Below are 18,632 nucleotides of genomic sequence, written 5' to 3'. Positions count from 1 at the left end.
CAAGGGAAGAAAAGAAATGGAATTTTGGTTATTTGAGGCCATTTTTGTAATTTCACAATAATAGGCAAAAATTCAGAAATTGTTGTAATTTTCAGAAATTTATAAAAATAGAAATGTTTAATTAAAATCAAGTTTTAAAATAATTCTTTATAAAAAAAATATCGTTAACGAAAAATAAATTTAGTTTCCGAATAAAATAAGAACGTTTCGAAATTATTCAAAATTCGAAATAAATTACGAAATAATTAATATTTAAAGAATAGCTCAAGCTCGTAAATTTGAAATTAAATTATAAACTGAAAAATAAATCGTGTAACAATATTAAAAATTCAAGCGAAATAAAACTTCGTTAATTAAAATAAAGTTCGAATTTAGGACTTAAAATGATTTTAAGTTAAATAAAAATAATTAAGCATAATTAATCGAGTTTTAAAAATTCGGGGTATTACAATAATTGTTAGATAAATATTTTATTTTCATTATATATATCTTCAGAATTATAATTTTATATTAAAAACATTACTATTTTTGGTGGAAAATATTTTCAAACGGGATCTCACAAAGTAAAATGGGAGCCTAGTTTATGCTAACAAGTTTGCCCCTTTTTATGTTCTTTGCTCCTCGATCCTATTTTATGAAGTAAAGTGGAGATACGAAAGACGATGGCGGAATGTAATTGACCTTAATAACGATTAAGGATCAACATATAATTTTGCCCCTTTTGTATTCTTTACTCTTCGATTCTAGGTCTCGAGTTGAAGCGGAGTCATGAAAGAAGATGGCGGAATGAAGGCTAGACATTGTCAGAATTGAAATAAAATTGTGAGATCTTTGTTTTAAAATAAATATCATACTTTTACTCGAATGTTTTCGATTTTCAAACAATAATTTTATATGTCTAATTTTCAAGTTTCGAGGACGAAACATTTTCTAAGGGGGTAAGAGTGTAATACCCGAATTTTTAAAACTCGATTAATTATGCTTAATTATTTTTATTTATTTTAAAATCGTTTTAAATCCTAATTTTAACTTTGATTTGATTAACGAAAGTTTTATTTGAGAATTTTAATACTTTTACCCGATATATATTATTATATAATTGTATATTTACGAGCTTAGCTACATTTTAAACCTTATTTCGTCATTTATAAAATAATTTAACGTTTTTATTAACGATAAATTTTATCGAAAACTTAAATTTATTAGCATTTTATAAAAGAATTATTTTGATAATAACTCTTATCCATAGTCATTTTTCTATTTTCATTTAATATCCAAAATAGCAATAGAAATTCTGAAAATCGGTCCAATATTGCATATTTACAAAAATATCCTTTGACTGCATTGTAAACTAAGTCAGCCCTTCTTTCTCTTCTTTTTCTGCCGTGTAAACTTTAGCAAATGGCAGCCATGGAGCTTGCCATCTATACCACCTACTAGCTCTAGCCCTGCTGATTCACTCCCCTAAAAACACTAGATTTCACTACTCATCACCTACCTTTTTCTATTTTCTTACATTTGTCAATTGTAAGTCCTGCAAATGAGATCATTACTTACATAAATGGGCACTTTGTATTGCTCTAAATACCATCCCAATTAGACTGAAAAATCAAGATCAAACAACCCTCAATTTCTGATTCACCATTAAAACCAGTGAAGTTTTCTTACCATTTTAATTACATTATTCTGAGCAACCCACGAGCACCCATTAACACCACCCGTTGAACACCGTTCGTAGGAATGTCGGATTTCAACCCACCTCCAATAAATACACATCATCGTTGTTATAATCCCCGACCACCGCCCTTCCTCTCTCTCAACCTCTCCTTCTTAAATTGGAACGTCATTATATAACGGAGGGAGTACTCTCCGTACTAAATTTTGTTACTCCCTCCGTATTTTTTTAAGAGATACACTTGACCGGGCACGGGTATTAAGAAGAATAATTGAATGAAATAAAATAATAAAGCAAGTGGGGTTGGATAGATATTTTAATAATTAAATATGTGGGGACCATGTCATTTTGGTGGGTGGATGGTGGGGTGAGTTTATGAAAATGTTTGTTTAATAGGATGGTGGGTGATAGAGTATATTAGATGTATTATTTAATTAGAGGGTGGAGTTGATAAGTTACTAAAAATGGCAAGTGTGTCTCTTAAATAAATACGGCCGGAAAAGACAAGTGTATCTCTTAAAAAAATACGGAAGGAGTATTAACATACAAATTGAATTACTTGATCAATCCATTGCAAAAATCAAAATTTGACTGTAAATGTCCACGTGGGGGGGTTGTGTGTGTGTAGAGCTTGAATTTGAGACTCATCAAATCAAACACAATTAATAACAAAAAAATAAAAAGGATGCAAAGACTAATTAAATTGAGTAAATTTCAAATATTTGGCAATCATTATTTAAGCTTTTATTAGATTATATTCGTAATTTATGGTCGAGAGGAATTGTGTAATAAATAATTGATTATCTCAAGACAAAAAATAAACTACATAAGAAGTGTACTAATGTGATTACAAATTAAAAATATCAGCCGTAAAATTTAAAGCTTAGAATGGGAAGAGCAATCATATTTAATTTTAGATGAACATAAATATTATATCCTTGATTCAAGGATGCAGGTGTCATTGTGTCAACAATGTCAGGTGTCTTCATGCAAGGCATGCATCAATGAAAACTATGGCAAATTGGCAATTGTCGCCTGTCAGTAAACAAAGAGGAATAATTTTATCAAGTAATTACTCCCTCCATTCCTTTTTGTTCTTCCCATTTCCTTTTTTAGCATTTCTTTTTTTCTTCCCCTACTGAATCTTTACTATTTTTGGCCATAGTTTTTTTACCAATTTACCCTAAGATTCCCCACTAATTACCAAAAATACCCTAAGATTCTACCCTTTCCCACCCACCTTTACCCCACCCACCTTATTTAATTATTTAACCTAACCCTACCCCCCCTCCCTTTATTACCCGTCCCTTTCTCATTCTGATTTCACTCTCTCACCTCTGATTTCTCTCTCTCTCATTCTGATTTCTCTCTCTCACCTCTTCGGATCTCTCTCTCTCTTATTTCACTCTCTCTATCTCTTAAAATCCCTCCCTTGTTCTTGAGAAAACCCTAGGTTTTCCGCCTCTGATCTGGGTTTTCCTCTCCAAATCTCACAAATCTGAAACGTTTTCGCCGAAAAACTTTCATAAAAATTACTCGGATTCATTTTCCGATCAGATCCCCTCTATTTTTGTCCCCTTTTTGGTCCCTAATCGTCGCTGATCTTTGTTTTTCTGGTACGTTATGGGTTCTTCTTTGTCTAGAACTCGAGGTGATTCTGGGGTGGGAACTACTGGTCAAAGAATCCCCGATTCCAACTGTGATTGGGGATCCAAGTGCAACTGTCCCAATAACGAGCATTCCTACTCCGCCGAATATAAAAACAATCTGTATTTGGCCCAAAAAGAAAATACGAGTACTCGAAACTATTTGGAAGAATGGTTTCGGAAGAGGGAAGTGGAGCCAGGAGAGGAGGTTGAGCCAAAATATGACGATCGGAAACCCACTCCCTCAGATCTGCGTTTTTTCGGTGAAGGAGATTCCGATGAGGTATTACTTTTGATTTTTTGCGATTTATTTAGGGTTAGTGATGTCGGTTTTATTAAAATGGTTTGATGATTGTTTGCATGTCTAAAAAAGTGGGATTTGATAAATGTTGGATTTATTTGGAGTATTGTTCATTAAACTCGGATTATTTTTTGGATAAGTTGCTCTGATTTCCCATTGCATGTGTTAAAAATGCAGATCTGGTCTTATTTCGAATTTTTTGGGAATTTTTTGGAGATTTGTTGGATTCATTCGGGCTTTTTATGTTATTCTTTGCTCTGTTTTCTCATTGCATGTTGTTAAAATTGAGTTCTGATTTTATTTTGTGCTCTGTTTTTTCATTGCATGTTGTTAAAATTGAGTTCTGATTTTATTTTGTGCTCTGTTTTTTCATTGCATGTTGTTAAAATTGAGTTCTGATTTTATTTGGAGATATTTGGAAATTATTTGAAGAAAATCGGAATATTCATGTGTTTTGTTGATCTGTTTTCCCATTGCATGTGGTTAAAAATGGGATCTGGATGTATTTGGGATATTATTTGACATTTTTTGGGTAAAAATGGGATCTGGATGTATTCGGAAAATTAGTTGGATTTTAATGGAATTATTGTGTGATTTGCTCTCATTTATCTCATTGCATGTGGTAACCATGGTGATCTGAAATTATTTGGAACTTTATTTTGAGTTGTTTGATTAAATCTGATTTTAATTCATGGTCCCCTGTTATTTTATGATGGCACTAATCACGTTGTTTGTCCCCTATTGATTGCAAGGAACCAAGTGGGTCTGATTCATTTGATCTGGTGTATGTTGGAGAGTGTGAAAATGATAATGGTGATGCTGTTGGGTCTCCAGGACAACTTTCATCTGGTTATCCCTCCTCAAAGAAAGGAGGAATAACCAAAAAATCGGCTTCAGCATCTGATGATGCTTAGATAAGTCTGTCTCCTTTCTCCCTTTTTTCATTTTATTGAATGCTGGCTAGCTGTGGAGTCATAAGGTGGATGCCAACAACTGTGATCTGTTGTTGGCCAGGGGTGTTGTTGTTTGGATGATGATGTTGTGATTAGTTGTATGGATGTTGATGTTAGATAATGATGTTATGATATTGATATTGATAATGATGATTGGATGATGGTGTTTCCATATGGTTATGAAATTTTGTGGAATGTTGTCTGTGTGATGAACATGATTTGATGGCTTAATGTCCCCTGTTTTATGGTATGTTTTGTGTATGATAAATATGATGCTTTGGTGAGTATGAGATTTGATCAGTATAACTATGTTTTGGATTAGTAAAGGCATGAAATGAATATAATTTGGGGATAGGGTTTGAGTTATTTCAGTCCTCTCAGTGTGGCCTGGTGTTGAATGCTTAATGTCCAAGCATGTCCCTTTAGGATACAGTAATGTCCCTTTATTTATTGTGATCGATGATGAGTCTTTTTATTGCTGAGGAACAAGTCTTACTAACCACAAATGCTCGTGCTGCCATTAGTATCAGTAATGATATTTCTCGGGCGCTAAGTGTTTGTGGTTTGGAGTTGTTTCAATGATGCTTGGGGACATTCTGAGATCAATATTAGGAGGTTTGTGATCTTCAATGATGTGATTGTTGATATTCTGAGATCTTTGTTTTGATAATTGTCCTTTAACTTCTTTTGTCGAACGGAGTGAATGTCATTTCACACAATGGAATGTGAATATCAATCATTCCGTTCGGCAGAAGAATGTTAAAGATATGATAGTATTGAAACTACTTGATCAATGATGTGTGTCAATATGTCTGAGAAATGAAACCCTACATGTTAATGATCTGTTTAATGTTTCATGTCCCATGAATCAGTGGAGGTCTGTGATGAGTCTTTCATTTGATGAGGTTCAAACCCTATGTTTTGATCAGTTCATGGTGATCTGATGCATTGTTGATTGTTATTGTTATGCTTGATCTGTGATGAGTCTTTCATTTGCTGAGACTCAAACCCAATGTTCCAATAACACTTGTGCACCATTAGCATCATTGATGCTCTTCCGGAGCTAAGTGTTAGGGGATAGGGTTTGTGTCAATGATGCTTGGGGACATTCTGAGATCTTATGTCATGTTTGACAGGAGAGGCAATTCATGTCTTGCAAAACATGTATAATGTGTTTCTGATATTCAATGATGTTAGTGTTGATATTCTGTGATGTATGTGTTGATAACCTGAGATATTTGATTCTAAACATGTCCTTCACCACCAATTACCAAAGGGAATACAGATCATGTCACATCATTGATTGATCTAGTATCCCCTTTGGTGAATTGGTGGTGAGGTTGTAAATCATTTAGAAACAAATCTGTCAATGATGTAAAACAACTTAACTGAGATTCAATGATGTTGCCTTGTTCATTGCTTCCTTGTTTTTGCTGCTTTGTTCTTGTTTCCTTGTCCATTACATCTTTTGGCACATCGGCATCCAATTGGGAAGAATTTCCATCTGAAAATGATGTGATATGCATTCTTTCCATTTGGATGCCGATGTGTTTAGAGATGTGATGTGTTAAAGTTGTGTACTTATGCCTTGTGATCTGTGATGAGTCTTCATTTTATGAGTGTCAAACCCTATGTTTTTCAATCAAACTCATGCACCATTAGCATCCATGATGTTTTTCAGGAGCTAAGTTTAATTGGAAAGGGTTTGATTCAATGATTTTTGGGGACATTCTGAGATAATTATGATTCTTTGTTTATGTGAGGCATATTCCATGTGTTATCAATGATGAATTGATTGTTTTTGTCAAAATTACATCTTTTGACGCATCGGTTTCAAAATGGGAATAATTTCCATCTGAAAATGATGTGATATTATTATTTATTTCCATTTTGAAGCCGATGTGTTTAGAGTTGTGATATTGCAAATGCTGCCTTGTTCTTAATAACCCAATGCTGCCTTGTTTATAGTGTTGCCAATGCTGCCTTACCTCTTGTGCCTTGTTCTTTTTCTGCCAATGCTGCCTTGTTCTTGTTATGTACTCATTTGATGTTTATTGCCTTGCCTTGATTACTCTACATTGATGTGAATAAGAATGATGGAAAAAAACTTTACTAAACTTAAACATGAGATTCATTCATTGATGCTTCCAAAAGATATGCTTACAAAATGTTTTGCCTACATGTTATGCTTGCATTTAAGCTTACAAAAGTGACACATTGGTTTTACTTGTCAATTTAAAAACATGTCCCCAAAACACAAAAAGTTATCTAATTGTTTTCACCTTGCTTCACTGGTTTGCTTTCCATTCATCATAGAGTTGCATGCATTCATTAACTGCCCATATAGGTGCCTTGACTTGCTCTGGCAGTCTGCCTTCATCTTCTAAAATCTTCTTCTTGTTGTGCGGAAGTTGGTAATCATTGTTGCCTTTGTGTTTTAGAATCTCATTAGAAACAAACTGTAATGTCATCCACACATTAGACAATGTCTTAGGATGCAACTCATTAAAAGAATCATACACTGCTCCACTTAAGTCCTCCACGGTTTTAGGCATTTTCTTGTGCATAAGTGATTGTATTGACCTGAAAAATCCCAAGTCCAAGATGTTGCAATCTGGACTGTTTGCTGGCTGTTGAGTCAACACAAAAGTGAACCCATCTTGTTTGTAGTGTAGTTGCCATTCAGGATCATTTTGCAATATATGTGCCTTTGCATTATCTTGAATGATATAGATGACCTTTTCCCCTTCATGTGGTGGCCACTTTGCCTTGATTGCTGGAATTAGCATGTTGATCATCATTGCCCTTGTTTCAATTTGATTCACAGACTTCACTGGCTTTGTTTCAATGGTCCCCTTTACTCTGTTTTTTGATGTCCTCTTGGCTGCAACTGCATTTGTGAATGGAAATATGCCTATTTTACCATCAAATTCACAATTCCCATTTTCACCCCACCTTGGTCTGGCTACTGCTGCCATGAACATGAATTTTGGTATCTTGGTTCTTGAACTTGCACTTCTATGTGGATAGGGTTCATTGTTTGCAATATAAACTCTCTGGTTTTTTTGAGTCAAATAAAACCACTTCTCATCAATATGAATGAAGTCATACATGCTGTAATATGTTGGTATTTGTGGTATAGTGTAATCCATTATTAGTCTGAGTACCCACCTCATCCTTGCCATTTTGCATGCATCTGAAATGCCTGGATGCAAGGGACTTGAGTGTGGCTTAATAATTTTCCTCTTGATGAGCCTCCATACTGTTGTTGGTCCCAAATTGAGCATTCTTGCAAGATCTACAATGCATGTTCTGTCCCCCATGGCTATTTGTGCAATAGAGTCATATGTGACTTGAACCTTTTTCCTGCCACACTTGTGATACTTACTTTCCACCACATATGAATTCATTGCTGCCTTCTGCTTCTTTGCTTTGTCCCATATTGACCCTATGGTTTTTCTGTTGTAATCAAATTCTATGGCTGCATCCCTTATTGTCCCAAACAAAAGAGTTTCTGAATCTGGAATTTTTCTATTCAGCAGGTACACCAAAATTTCAAGCCTCAATTCATTATTTATTCTAGGAGTCCTAGGCTTATGATGATCTGTTCTGGGTGTTGCTGTTTGATGATGAATTGGTGATGCATTTTCTGATGGTGGTGGAAAGTTCAAATCAAAAAGAAATGGTACCTCTTGAAAGTTGGTAGTTTGCTGCTGCCCTTCCCCTTCTACTTCTGGTACTTGCTGTACATATTCAGTGCTGTTTGGTACATCTTCATTAAACCCAATGTCCCCAAAATCAGCAGCAGTATTTTGAGAAGCTTGTACCAAGTCAGCAGCATCATCACCTACCTCTGAGTCAGAATCGGAGTTAATGCCATCGCCTTCATCATCAGAAAATCCGAGGAAATCGTCATCCTCTTGATCTGAAGCCATTAAGTCCCCTGTTTTTTTGCTATTTAATGCTGAATTGAGGTAGAAATTTTGGTGTTTTGCTTGTATTTATTGAACTTGGTAAAAGTCAGATTTTGGTCTTTTGTGGGGGGAAAGTGACCCTATTTATAAAGGGAATTCACTATGTCAACCCCTCAAAAATTTGGAGGGAAATTAAAAATCCCCTGTTTTTTTATTTGGGGGGAAAATTTGGAGGGAAAACTGAAATCAATTGTTTGGGCTTAATTTCCAGCCAAAAAAAACGTGAGTCATTGTATGATTAAATCTGATTGGTCCATGTAACAGCTGATGGGTCCCATACCCCATGTGACTGAAATTCTTTGCTGATTTCTTTCATTACTTTAATAAAATATCTACTTTTCTCCCTATTAATTAAATACTTTCTCTCTCTTTACTTTATTCAATTTCTTACACCCAATCATTATTCTTACACCCAATCATTACTCATATCCCAATACAAACCAAGATTCAGTTTTCTTAAACCACACCCAACATTCTTTAGGGGAAGAACAAAAGGGAATGGAGGGAGTATAATCTAAGGGAATGGGTATAGTGGGTATAGAAATTACGCCAAAATATGTTTGCTTGTTCGGCTTTTTTATATAGAGATAGATTTATCATTTCAAATAAAAGAGGTACTTAAACCACTTATGTCTCTAAACTAAAATATTAATTCAATTATACATATTTTCATATTACAAGTATAAATAATTCTGGAGCTCGGGAGAACGGCCCATCGAACAGGAAGTATAAACTACGGTTGAGGTAACATCTATTGCTAACACCCACAATCCCCTTATGAAATGTGAGATTATAAAATATGTTTATAATGATGTGTTTTTATTGCATTGTGGGATATGAAATGTATTTATGAAGTGTGTTTTATGAATGATGATATTTAAATATGTTTATGAATGATTTTATAAGATGATGTTTATGAGTTATTAATATGACGCGAAACATGATAAATACAAGTGTAACCGGTTCTTACAGTTAGTGGGGTTACTATTTCTAGGTCGTGCACGTACCGCCGTACCGCGGGACACCCAACAAGGGAGAGTGCTCCTTGAGGGTTACCGCAAGCTAAAAAAGGAAAGAAACTATTTAGGTACGGGCGTATGCCCAACAAGGGAGAGTGCTCCTTGAGGACTATCGCAAAGTGGGAGACGTCCCGCAAGGCTAACTTGTCAGTTACCAAGTAAAATGAATGTTTTATGAATGATAATGAGAACTATTAAAGTTTCAAGTTATAAATGATGTTTTATTATAATGCTTTTATAAAAGTGATTTACTATATTCTATTCTCCCTGGTTGCAAAGTAAATAAAATGAATTGAAATGAGTTTACGCTGTTAGGGTAGTATGTTACTGGGCCTCGGCTCACGATGTTGCTTTTGTTTTAGGTACGAAGAAGATCATGGGACGCCTTAGAGTGAGGATGCAACCATCAAATTTACGATCGATGTCTAGTAATGATAACTATGTCTCACTAGTAATAATGGATGTATTAATTAAACACTAAGTTAATTTCAAGTATTGAGTTAGATTTTAATATCAATCTTTGATCAATGTTAGGAATAGTTATTAAAGTTTATTTATAATTATTCGAAGTTAAGTATGTTTACTGTTACTCAACAGTAGTCAGTAAATTTAAAAAGGTTATGTCGCCTTGTGTTTCCCACGAGGGAGATATGCCATGTGACGCTCCGACTAAATTAGGGTTTCCACTGCTAATTAAAGATAATTAACCTAATTAATGGTGTTTAGAAGTCGGGGCGTTACACTTTTTGATTAAAGAGATAGTGCATCTTAAACCCCTCATAATCCCTATGAAGAGAATTCAGCACTAGTGCAATATCTATCGACTCTTTGAAGGAACCACCAAGTCTCTCGATTGTGAAAAATAATCCAGACATCTTATTCACATGAGACCGAATTGGTGTGTTTTTGTCCATCTTGATTGAGTAAATGCGCTTTTGTACCTCTAGAAGCTCGTTCTCTAGGCACGACTTGTGTGGGGTAATGAGTTTGAGATCGCTCATTGAATTAGCCAATTCATCAACCCTTTTGTCACCAGTTTGGCACTTGGGTTGAAACCTCGCACGACACCTATCCCCAAGACGACTTAGGAGAGCATAAGGCTCAAAAGTAATGAACCTCCCTCTCCAATTTTAGGGAATAGACTTTAGGATAAACTCCGTGACAAGGTACTTGTGAAGTGCCCAACTTCTGTACCTTTCAGGAGTCATACCCTGCGCATCATAGCTAGGAAAAGGTTGTTCAATGACATAGTGCGTGTCATTAACTTTTAAAACTTCGATAAGTTTCCTTTCCCATTCAAGAAAGTTAGTCAAGTTTAACTCGACATCCAGAATTTCCGATGATTTGATTGTTGTTATGTATGCGGTCATTTGATTACTACATTTGAAAAGAATTAGCAATAAATAACCATTAATAACTTAATTGAAGGAAATAATGCCCTTGGTCCAAGTATGCATTCAATGTTAAGTCTAATAAATGCGGTTCAGTATTAATTAACAAGTTAATAATTCAGTGAGATCAAGTGAGCTGAATGCCTAGCTAGAGGCCGCTTCAGTTCAAGTGGAATTAATGATATTAATCCACAGCTTACTCTTGACTGAACCCGTAGGGTCACACAAATAGTACGTAAACGGATCAAGTATTTAATGGCATTAAATACTCCATCTATGGATATTCGGAATCGACGGATCTTGGTTTCAGTGGGAGCTGAGATCGTCACAGGCAAGAAATGAATACTCCGGAAACGATGATATTGCCGGAAACGGAAATATGGATCGTATCGGAAATATAAATATTATCCAAGTCGTAGATGTTGCCGGAAACGGAAACATGGTACGTATCGGAAAATATTATCGGAAATGGAAATATTGCCGGAATCGGAAATATTGCCGGAAACGGAAAAATTGTCAGAATCGGAAATATTATCGGAATCGGAAAATAATTCCGGAAACGGAAATATTAAATATTTGTTCGAAACGGAAATTAATTCCGGAATCGGAAATATTAAATATTGTTCGTATCGGAAATGAATTCCGGAACCGGGAATTTAATCGGAAGCGTATCGTACGAATTAGCATCGGACGAGGCATGCCAGACGAAGGCCCAGCACGAAGCCGGGCCATCGCCCAGCAAGCCAGCGCGCCACAAACGCACCAGCCAAGGCTGCGCCAGGCCCACCGCAAGGCAGGCCCAGCGCGCGCCAAGGCTGCGGCAGCGTGTGGGCTTGCGGCAGTGGGCTGCGAGCTCGCGGGCTGCGCGCGCGCGCGCATAGCGCCCCTCGTGGGCTGCTGTGCGTGCGTGTGTGTTTGTGTGCTACTCGAATCCTAAAGCTACCGGGATTTGTCATATGATTAAATCTAATCCTAAATGATTTAGTTTATTTAATTAGAGTCCTAGTAGGATTATAATTAAATAAATTAGTATCCTAATAGGATTCCAAATCCTTTTCCATAACTCTATAAATAGGTGCCTAGGGTCACATATTTACATAGGGTTTTCAAGTATTCAAAGTGAGTTTTTGAGAGCAAAATTCAGTCATACATTTGCCTATAAAGTGCCGAAAATAATAGTACCTTAAGGGCGATTCTAGTTGGTCAATCTTAAGGCGGATCCGGACGTGTTGTGGGCTATCTACAGAGGGACGACACTTGGAGTCCTAAAGACTTGTTCTTGTTCGGTTCGGGCGCAGCTAGGGAAGGCACGCAACAAAGAGTATGCATCTAAACTATGCTAAATGGTTATGTGTAAATAATATGTTTTCCTGGCTTAATGGTTTTTCCGCATGATTTATGAATTGTCATATGTATCATAACCTAACAGTGGTATCACGAGCCTCTTATTATTTTCATAATCTAAATTGCATGAACATGGTTAAATATTACAAATTTGCAAGAATTAAAAGGGGTGATTAATTTTCGTAATTGTTAATTAATTGCAAATTGCGTTTATTTAATTATACGTACGCTGTTTTTTGGCAGTTTCTTCGTTACTCATCCAAATCGAGTGATTTTTGTGTCAATTCCGCATGTAAAAGGCATTCTAAAATTTTGACAAAAAAAGTATTTTTCTGCCGAACCCAGAATTCTCAAATTCGAAGCCTAACTATGACTTTTCGGAGGTTTTAGTTTTTTCGAATGCAAAATTTCGTAAATTTAAGATGTTAAATTAAATATTTGCGATTCTTGTTGATAAATCTTGAATTTTTGATTGACCTACTGTATATGTTTAACAAGTTTGAATGCCTAGCCTTGTTAATTATGCAATCTAATTTGTAATTATGATTAATTTGTTGAAAATTAGAATAATTTAGAATTAATTTGATTTTCATAATTAATTATAATTTAATTAGATACCTATGATTAAAAACCACCATAAAAATTGTAAATTTATGATAAATTTTAAATTTTTATGACCTAGGCTTGAATCCATGTTAATCGGAAATCAATTGAATAATAAATTTTCGATTTTTTCGCCCTAAAATTATGAAATTAATATTATTTATTAATTTGTCATTAATTTTAAATATAAATTTTTTAAATTTTATGCGATTCGCTCATATAACTTGCACACACAAAGCAATGGACGCTACGTGTTACCCTTAAAGGGTGTTGTATAGTGCGGGCATGTGACGACGAGCAAGGGAGCTCGTCGCCCATGCGGCACGAATGCAATGAGCAAGGCCATGGTGCACGAGCACAAGGCAGCAGCCCTGCCTTGTGTCGTGGGCTGTGTGCAATGAACGAATGGGCGAGGGTGAAAGCAAGGCACAGCAGTCGCGTGTGGGCAGCAAGCGAGCTGCGCCACAGCGCGCACTGCCTCGCGCAAGCGCGCGCAGCGAGCGCTGGCTCGCACAAAGCGAGCGCTGGCAAGCGCGCGCAGCGAGCGCTGGCTCGCATGCAGCGAGCGCTGGCGAGCGAACGCAGCGAGCGCTGGCGAGCGAACGCAGCGAGCGATGGCTCGCGTGCATCGAGCGCTAGCGCGCGCGCAGCGAGCACCAGCTCTCGTGAGGCCTTGCGAAGGAAAGCAGCAGCAGCGTGCGACGCAGCGCATGGGCTGCGCGCACATGGCCAGCGATGGCTGTGTGCGTGTGGCCCATGGGCGTACGTTGCGTGGGGTTGTTGCGTTGCGATTAGATCGTTTTGAAATTTTAATTTGAAAATTTCAGTTTGCGTAATTTTAATTAATTTTAAAATTAATAATTTAAATTATTTTCTTGGATTTTAATTTTGAATATTGTAATTATAATAAATTTTATTTATTCTAATTATTTTACTAAAATTAAAATCATGAATTAATTTAAATACGACTGAAATTAAATTAAACTTTTGGATTCAATTATAAATTTATATGAGCTTTAAATTTTAATTAAATTTGTATGTTTCCGGTTAGACTAGAAATACATTTTTATGTTTAAAATTAGTAAAGCATATGAATTTATTGGTTTAAGTGGGAGCCCTTTTAGTCATAGACTCTTGATTAGGTCTACAAATCCTTAAGGTTAAAACAACTTGATTAGAATTAATAAGGACTGAATAATTGGTAGATTATTGGTGCCCTTGATTAATTGCTGCAAATGTTTACGTGATGCATAATGTGTTTTACTAACCAGCTATGTGGGCCATTCATGATAATGAATGGGTGAATGGTATATATTGTATATGTACTGTTTTGCAGGTTATGAAGTGACTAGTATGGCCCAAATAGGATAGAAAATATGGTCTGCGAACCATTAATTTGAATGTAATTGGTCTAAAGTACCAAAGTTGTTTTTCAATTCAAATATGGTCTGCGTACCATCAAATAGTTGTAATTAGTTTTAATTATAGCTTATCCTATTTGAAGAAAATGGTGCCTCCCACGGAGATTTTCAAGACGGACTTTGAAGTTAAAGCTTCAAGATGAAGTCGGGCCATACTAGATCACATTTATCTTATGCATGTTTTAAGTTATTTATTGCTTTTAAATATGTCTTAAAATGCATGAGATCAAAAGCTTGATTATGTTGCATGATTAAGGATTTTAGTTCACTTAAAATCTAACCAACATAGTAAGAGCCTTAAGTTCCAAACTTAAAAATTGAGTTAAAAGGTGCCATGCCAAAATGCACACTTGCTTGGATATCCTTTACATCAATCTAGTAATAGTTTTCGCTCAGCGAGGTGTTACTTATTGGTCCTAAAGGGGCAAGGTACACAAATAATTGTGAGTACATGTTAGTTTTGGTGAAACTCAACGATATAAGTAAGGAGTCCTTTTATGTCGTGGCAAAATCGATAGGTTTACCTAATAAGTTCTTAGACGTACCTATCAACCAAGAATAGTTTCTAGACTATTAGCAAAAGGCTTTTGCTTACCTAAGATGTTTTAGGATTAAGTCGACAAACTGTGCTTAGTTCTTCAATGATTTTAGGATCTTGGAATCATTTTATTCACACCTGCCGGAACACATAACTTGAATAAAATGCTTAATAAACATTGAATTATGCATGTATGCTAGAATTTAAGTTTATTAAGAGAAATTGTGAATGGTTATTTATTTGTTTATTCTTTTCGATTGTAGTTTTTAAATATGGCAAACAACAATCAAAACATCATCATAGGTTCTGAGCTTATGGTCAAGCCGAACCTGGCAAATTTTCTTGAATGGGAAGCTAAGCTAGTTGAAATAGTCAAACTCAATGGACTTGAGTATGTACTGTCACATCCCATGCCAAGCTACTATGCCAGAGACATGACCCCTGAGAGATTTTACGCCTGGGATGCGGATCTCAAAAAGGTTATGAGTCTCATGCTGAACAATATCCCTGATGATTGGGCTAGAAGGTTTGTAGCCTATGAACCTTTTACGCTCATCAAGAATCTGAGGGATATCTGTCGTGGAAGCACGGAGGACAGGGACTTGAACGTCCATGAGTTGATTGAATCAATGTCTGGTCTAAAGGTTAGTTCTCCCAACAGGTGTTATAGGATGGATGTCCAAGAAACACATGTTCAGCTCCTTCGCACTAAACAGAGGGTAGGCGTCCCACTGAGGTTCCATGTGGATCTTATGCGTTCATACTTTGATCGCCTAAGTCTACTAGGAACACCAATAAGCGAAAGGATGGCAGTCTCTATCTTGCTCAATTCACTACACAGTGGGTTTGGTCGCTTCAAGCAACTATACCTAAGTGAACCAAGAGAAGAAACAGTTGCAGAATTTGTTCACCTTGTCAGAAAGGCTGAAATAATACTGGACTGTGAAGCCAAAGATTTACTCAAGGCTAGAAGGAGACCGTTCAAGAAAGGTGGAAAGTCCAAGGGAAATGCTAAATCAAAGCAGGACAAGTCCACATCAAGCTGTCTTTATTGTGATGGAATAGGCCATTACAAAAGAGAATGTCCAAAGCTAAAGGAAGATCAGAAGAACGGAACAGTCGTTCCATCTTCAGGTATTTTCGTTATAGACTGTATACTTGCTAATTCAACTTCTTGGGTATTAGATACAGGTTGTGGCTCACACTTATGTTCCAATCCACAGGGACTAAGAAGAAGTAGAAAGTTAAGCAAGGGTGAAGTCGACCTACGAGTGGGAAATGGAGAACGGATTGCTGCATTAGCTGTAGGAACTTACTATTTGTCGTTGCCCTCCGGGCTAGTTTTGGAACTGGAAGAGTGTTTCCATGTTCCAAGTCTTACTAAAAACATCATTTCAGTTTCTTGCTTAGATGCTAAGGGATTTTCCTTTTTAATAAAAGACAATAGTTGTTCGTTTTATTTTAAAGAGATGTTTTATGGATCTGCTAGATTAGTCAATGGACTTTATTTATTAGATCACGACAAACAAGTATATAACATAAATACCAAAAATGCCAAAAAGGATGATTCAGATCTCACCTATCTGTGGCATTGTCGATTAGGCCATATAAACTTGAAACGCTTAGAAAGACTTCAAAAGGAAGGAATTCTAGAACCATTTGACTTAGAGGATTATGGTAAATGCGAATCATGTTTACTTGGCAAAATGACAAAGCAACCTTTCTCTAAAGTTGGAGAAAGAGCAAATGAACTATTGGGTTTAATCCATACAGATGTATGTGGACCAATGAGTACAAATGCTAGAGGTGGTTTCAGCTACTTTATCGCTTTCACTGATGACTTCAGTAGATATGGTTATGTCTACCTAATGAAGCATAAGTCTGAATCCTTTGACAAATTCAAGGAATTTCAGAGTGAAGTAGAGAATCAATTAGGCAAGAAGATTAAGGCACTGCGGTCTGATAGAGGCGGTGAATATCTGAGCTATGAATTTGATGACCATCTGAAAGAATGTAGAATTCTATCAGAATTGACTCCTCCTGGAACACCACAATGGAACGGTGTGTCAGAACGGAGGAACAGAACCTTGCTAGACATGGTCAGGTCAATGATGGGTCAGGCCAAACTTCCATTAGAATTTTGGGGACATGCACTAAACACAGCTGCGCTCACTATAAATAGAGCTCCGTCTAAAGCTGTCGAAAAGACTCCATATGAGTTATGGTTTGGAAAGCCTCCAAATGTGTCTTTTCTGAAGATTTGGGGATGTGAAGTATACGTCAAACGATTAATTTCAGACAAACTTCATCCAAAATCTGACAAATGTATCCTTGTGGGCTATCCAAAGGAAACAAAGGGGTATTACTTCTACAATACATTTGAGAACAAGGTGTTTGTTGCTCGAGATGGTGTCTTTTTGGAGAAAGATCACATTTCCAAAATGACAAGTGGGAGAAAAGTAGACCTCGAAGAAATTCGAGTCGAACAACAAACTCTAGAGAATGCTCAAGATGACATTCAGGATGAAACTCAGAGATCTTTAGAAGAATCTGGTGAGAATCATGGTCAAACTAGAAATGTTACCCCGCGTAGATCGCAAAGATATAGATCTCAACCGGAAAGGTACTTAGGTATTTTGACGAACGAGAGCTATGACGTTCTATTACTTGAAAGTGATGAACCTGCGACTTACAAACAAGCTATGACGAGCCCTAGCTCCAAGCAATGGCAAGAAGCCATGCAATCTGAATTAGACTCCATGTTTGAAAACCAAGTATGGGATTTGGTCGATTTGCCAGATGGCTACCAAGCCATTGGAAGCAAATGGGTTTTCAAACTGAAAAAGGACAAGGATGGCAAACTTGAAGTTTTCAAAGCTAGATTGGTTGCAAAAGGTTACAGGCAAGTCCACGGTGTGGATTACGATGAAACCTTTTCACCAGTTGCAATGCTAAAGTCTATTCGGATAATGTTAGCAATCGCTGCATATTACGATTACGAAATATGGCAGATGGATGTCAAAACTGCTTTCTTAAATGGCGTTTTAACAGAAACTGTGTTTATGACACAGCCTGAAGGTTTTGAGGATCCAAAGAATGCTAAAAAGGTATGCAAGCTAAAGAAGTCAATCTACGGATTGAAGCAGGCATCCAGGAGCTGGAATATATGTTTTGATGAAGCAGTCAGTGACTTTGGTTTCATCAAGAACGCAGACGAATCTTGTGTATACAAGAAGGTCAGTGGGAGCAAAATTGCTTTCCTAGTATTGTATGTCGATGACATATTACTTATCGGAAATGACATTCCTATGTTAAACTCTGTCAAGATTTGGCTTGGGAAATGTTTTTCGATGAAAGATCTAGGAGAAGCACAGTACATATTGGGCATCAAGATTTACAGAGATAGATCTAAAAGGATGATTGGACTTAGTCAAAGCAATTATATCAATAAGGTGCTTGATAGGTTCAAGATGGCGGACTCCAAGCGAGGCTACCTACCCATGTCTCATGGAATGACTCTAAGCAAGAATCAGTGCCCAAAAACACTTGATGAGCGTAGACGAATGAATGGGATTCCATATGCATCATTGATTGGTTCAATAATGTATGCTATGATATGTACACGCCCGGATGTTGCGTATGCACTCAGTGCTACGAGCAGATACCAGTCAGACCCAGGAGAGGCGCATTGGACTGCTGCCAAGAATATTCTGAAGTACCTGAAAAGGCACAAAGATGACTTCCTGGTCTATGGTGGAGATGATGAA

The 18,632-nt window shown here is 36.6% G+C and overlaps 1 protein-coding gene across 1 annotated transcript in view; it reads left to right on the top strand.

Annotated features, from left to right (window-relative positions):
* LOC110806057 (uncharacterized) overlaps window positions 1–4,536 on the top strand; it is a 30,568-nt gene extending 26,032 nt beyond the window's left edge. Inside the window, exon 10 of the mRNA XM_056842158.1 lies at window positions 4,375–4,536. Within this exon, the coding sequence (XP_056698136.1) occupies window positions 4,375–4,536 (162 nt within the window). The remainder of the gene's footprint in view (window positions 1–4,374) is intronic.
* Window positions 4,537–18,632: the final 14,096 nt, after the last annotated feature.

Source organism: Spinacia oleracea, chromosome 4, assembly GCF_020520425.1.
Source record: "Spinacia oleracea cultivar Varoflay chromosome 4, BTI_SOV_V1, whole genome shotgun sequence".
Lineage (NCBI taxonomy): Eukaryota > Viridiplantae > Streptophyta > Magnoliopsida > Caryophyllales > Amaranthaceae > Spinacia > Spinacia oleracea.
The sequence above is the reverse complement of the archived record's forward strand: the minus strand, read 5'-3'. Positions and strand labels throughout refer to the sequence as shown.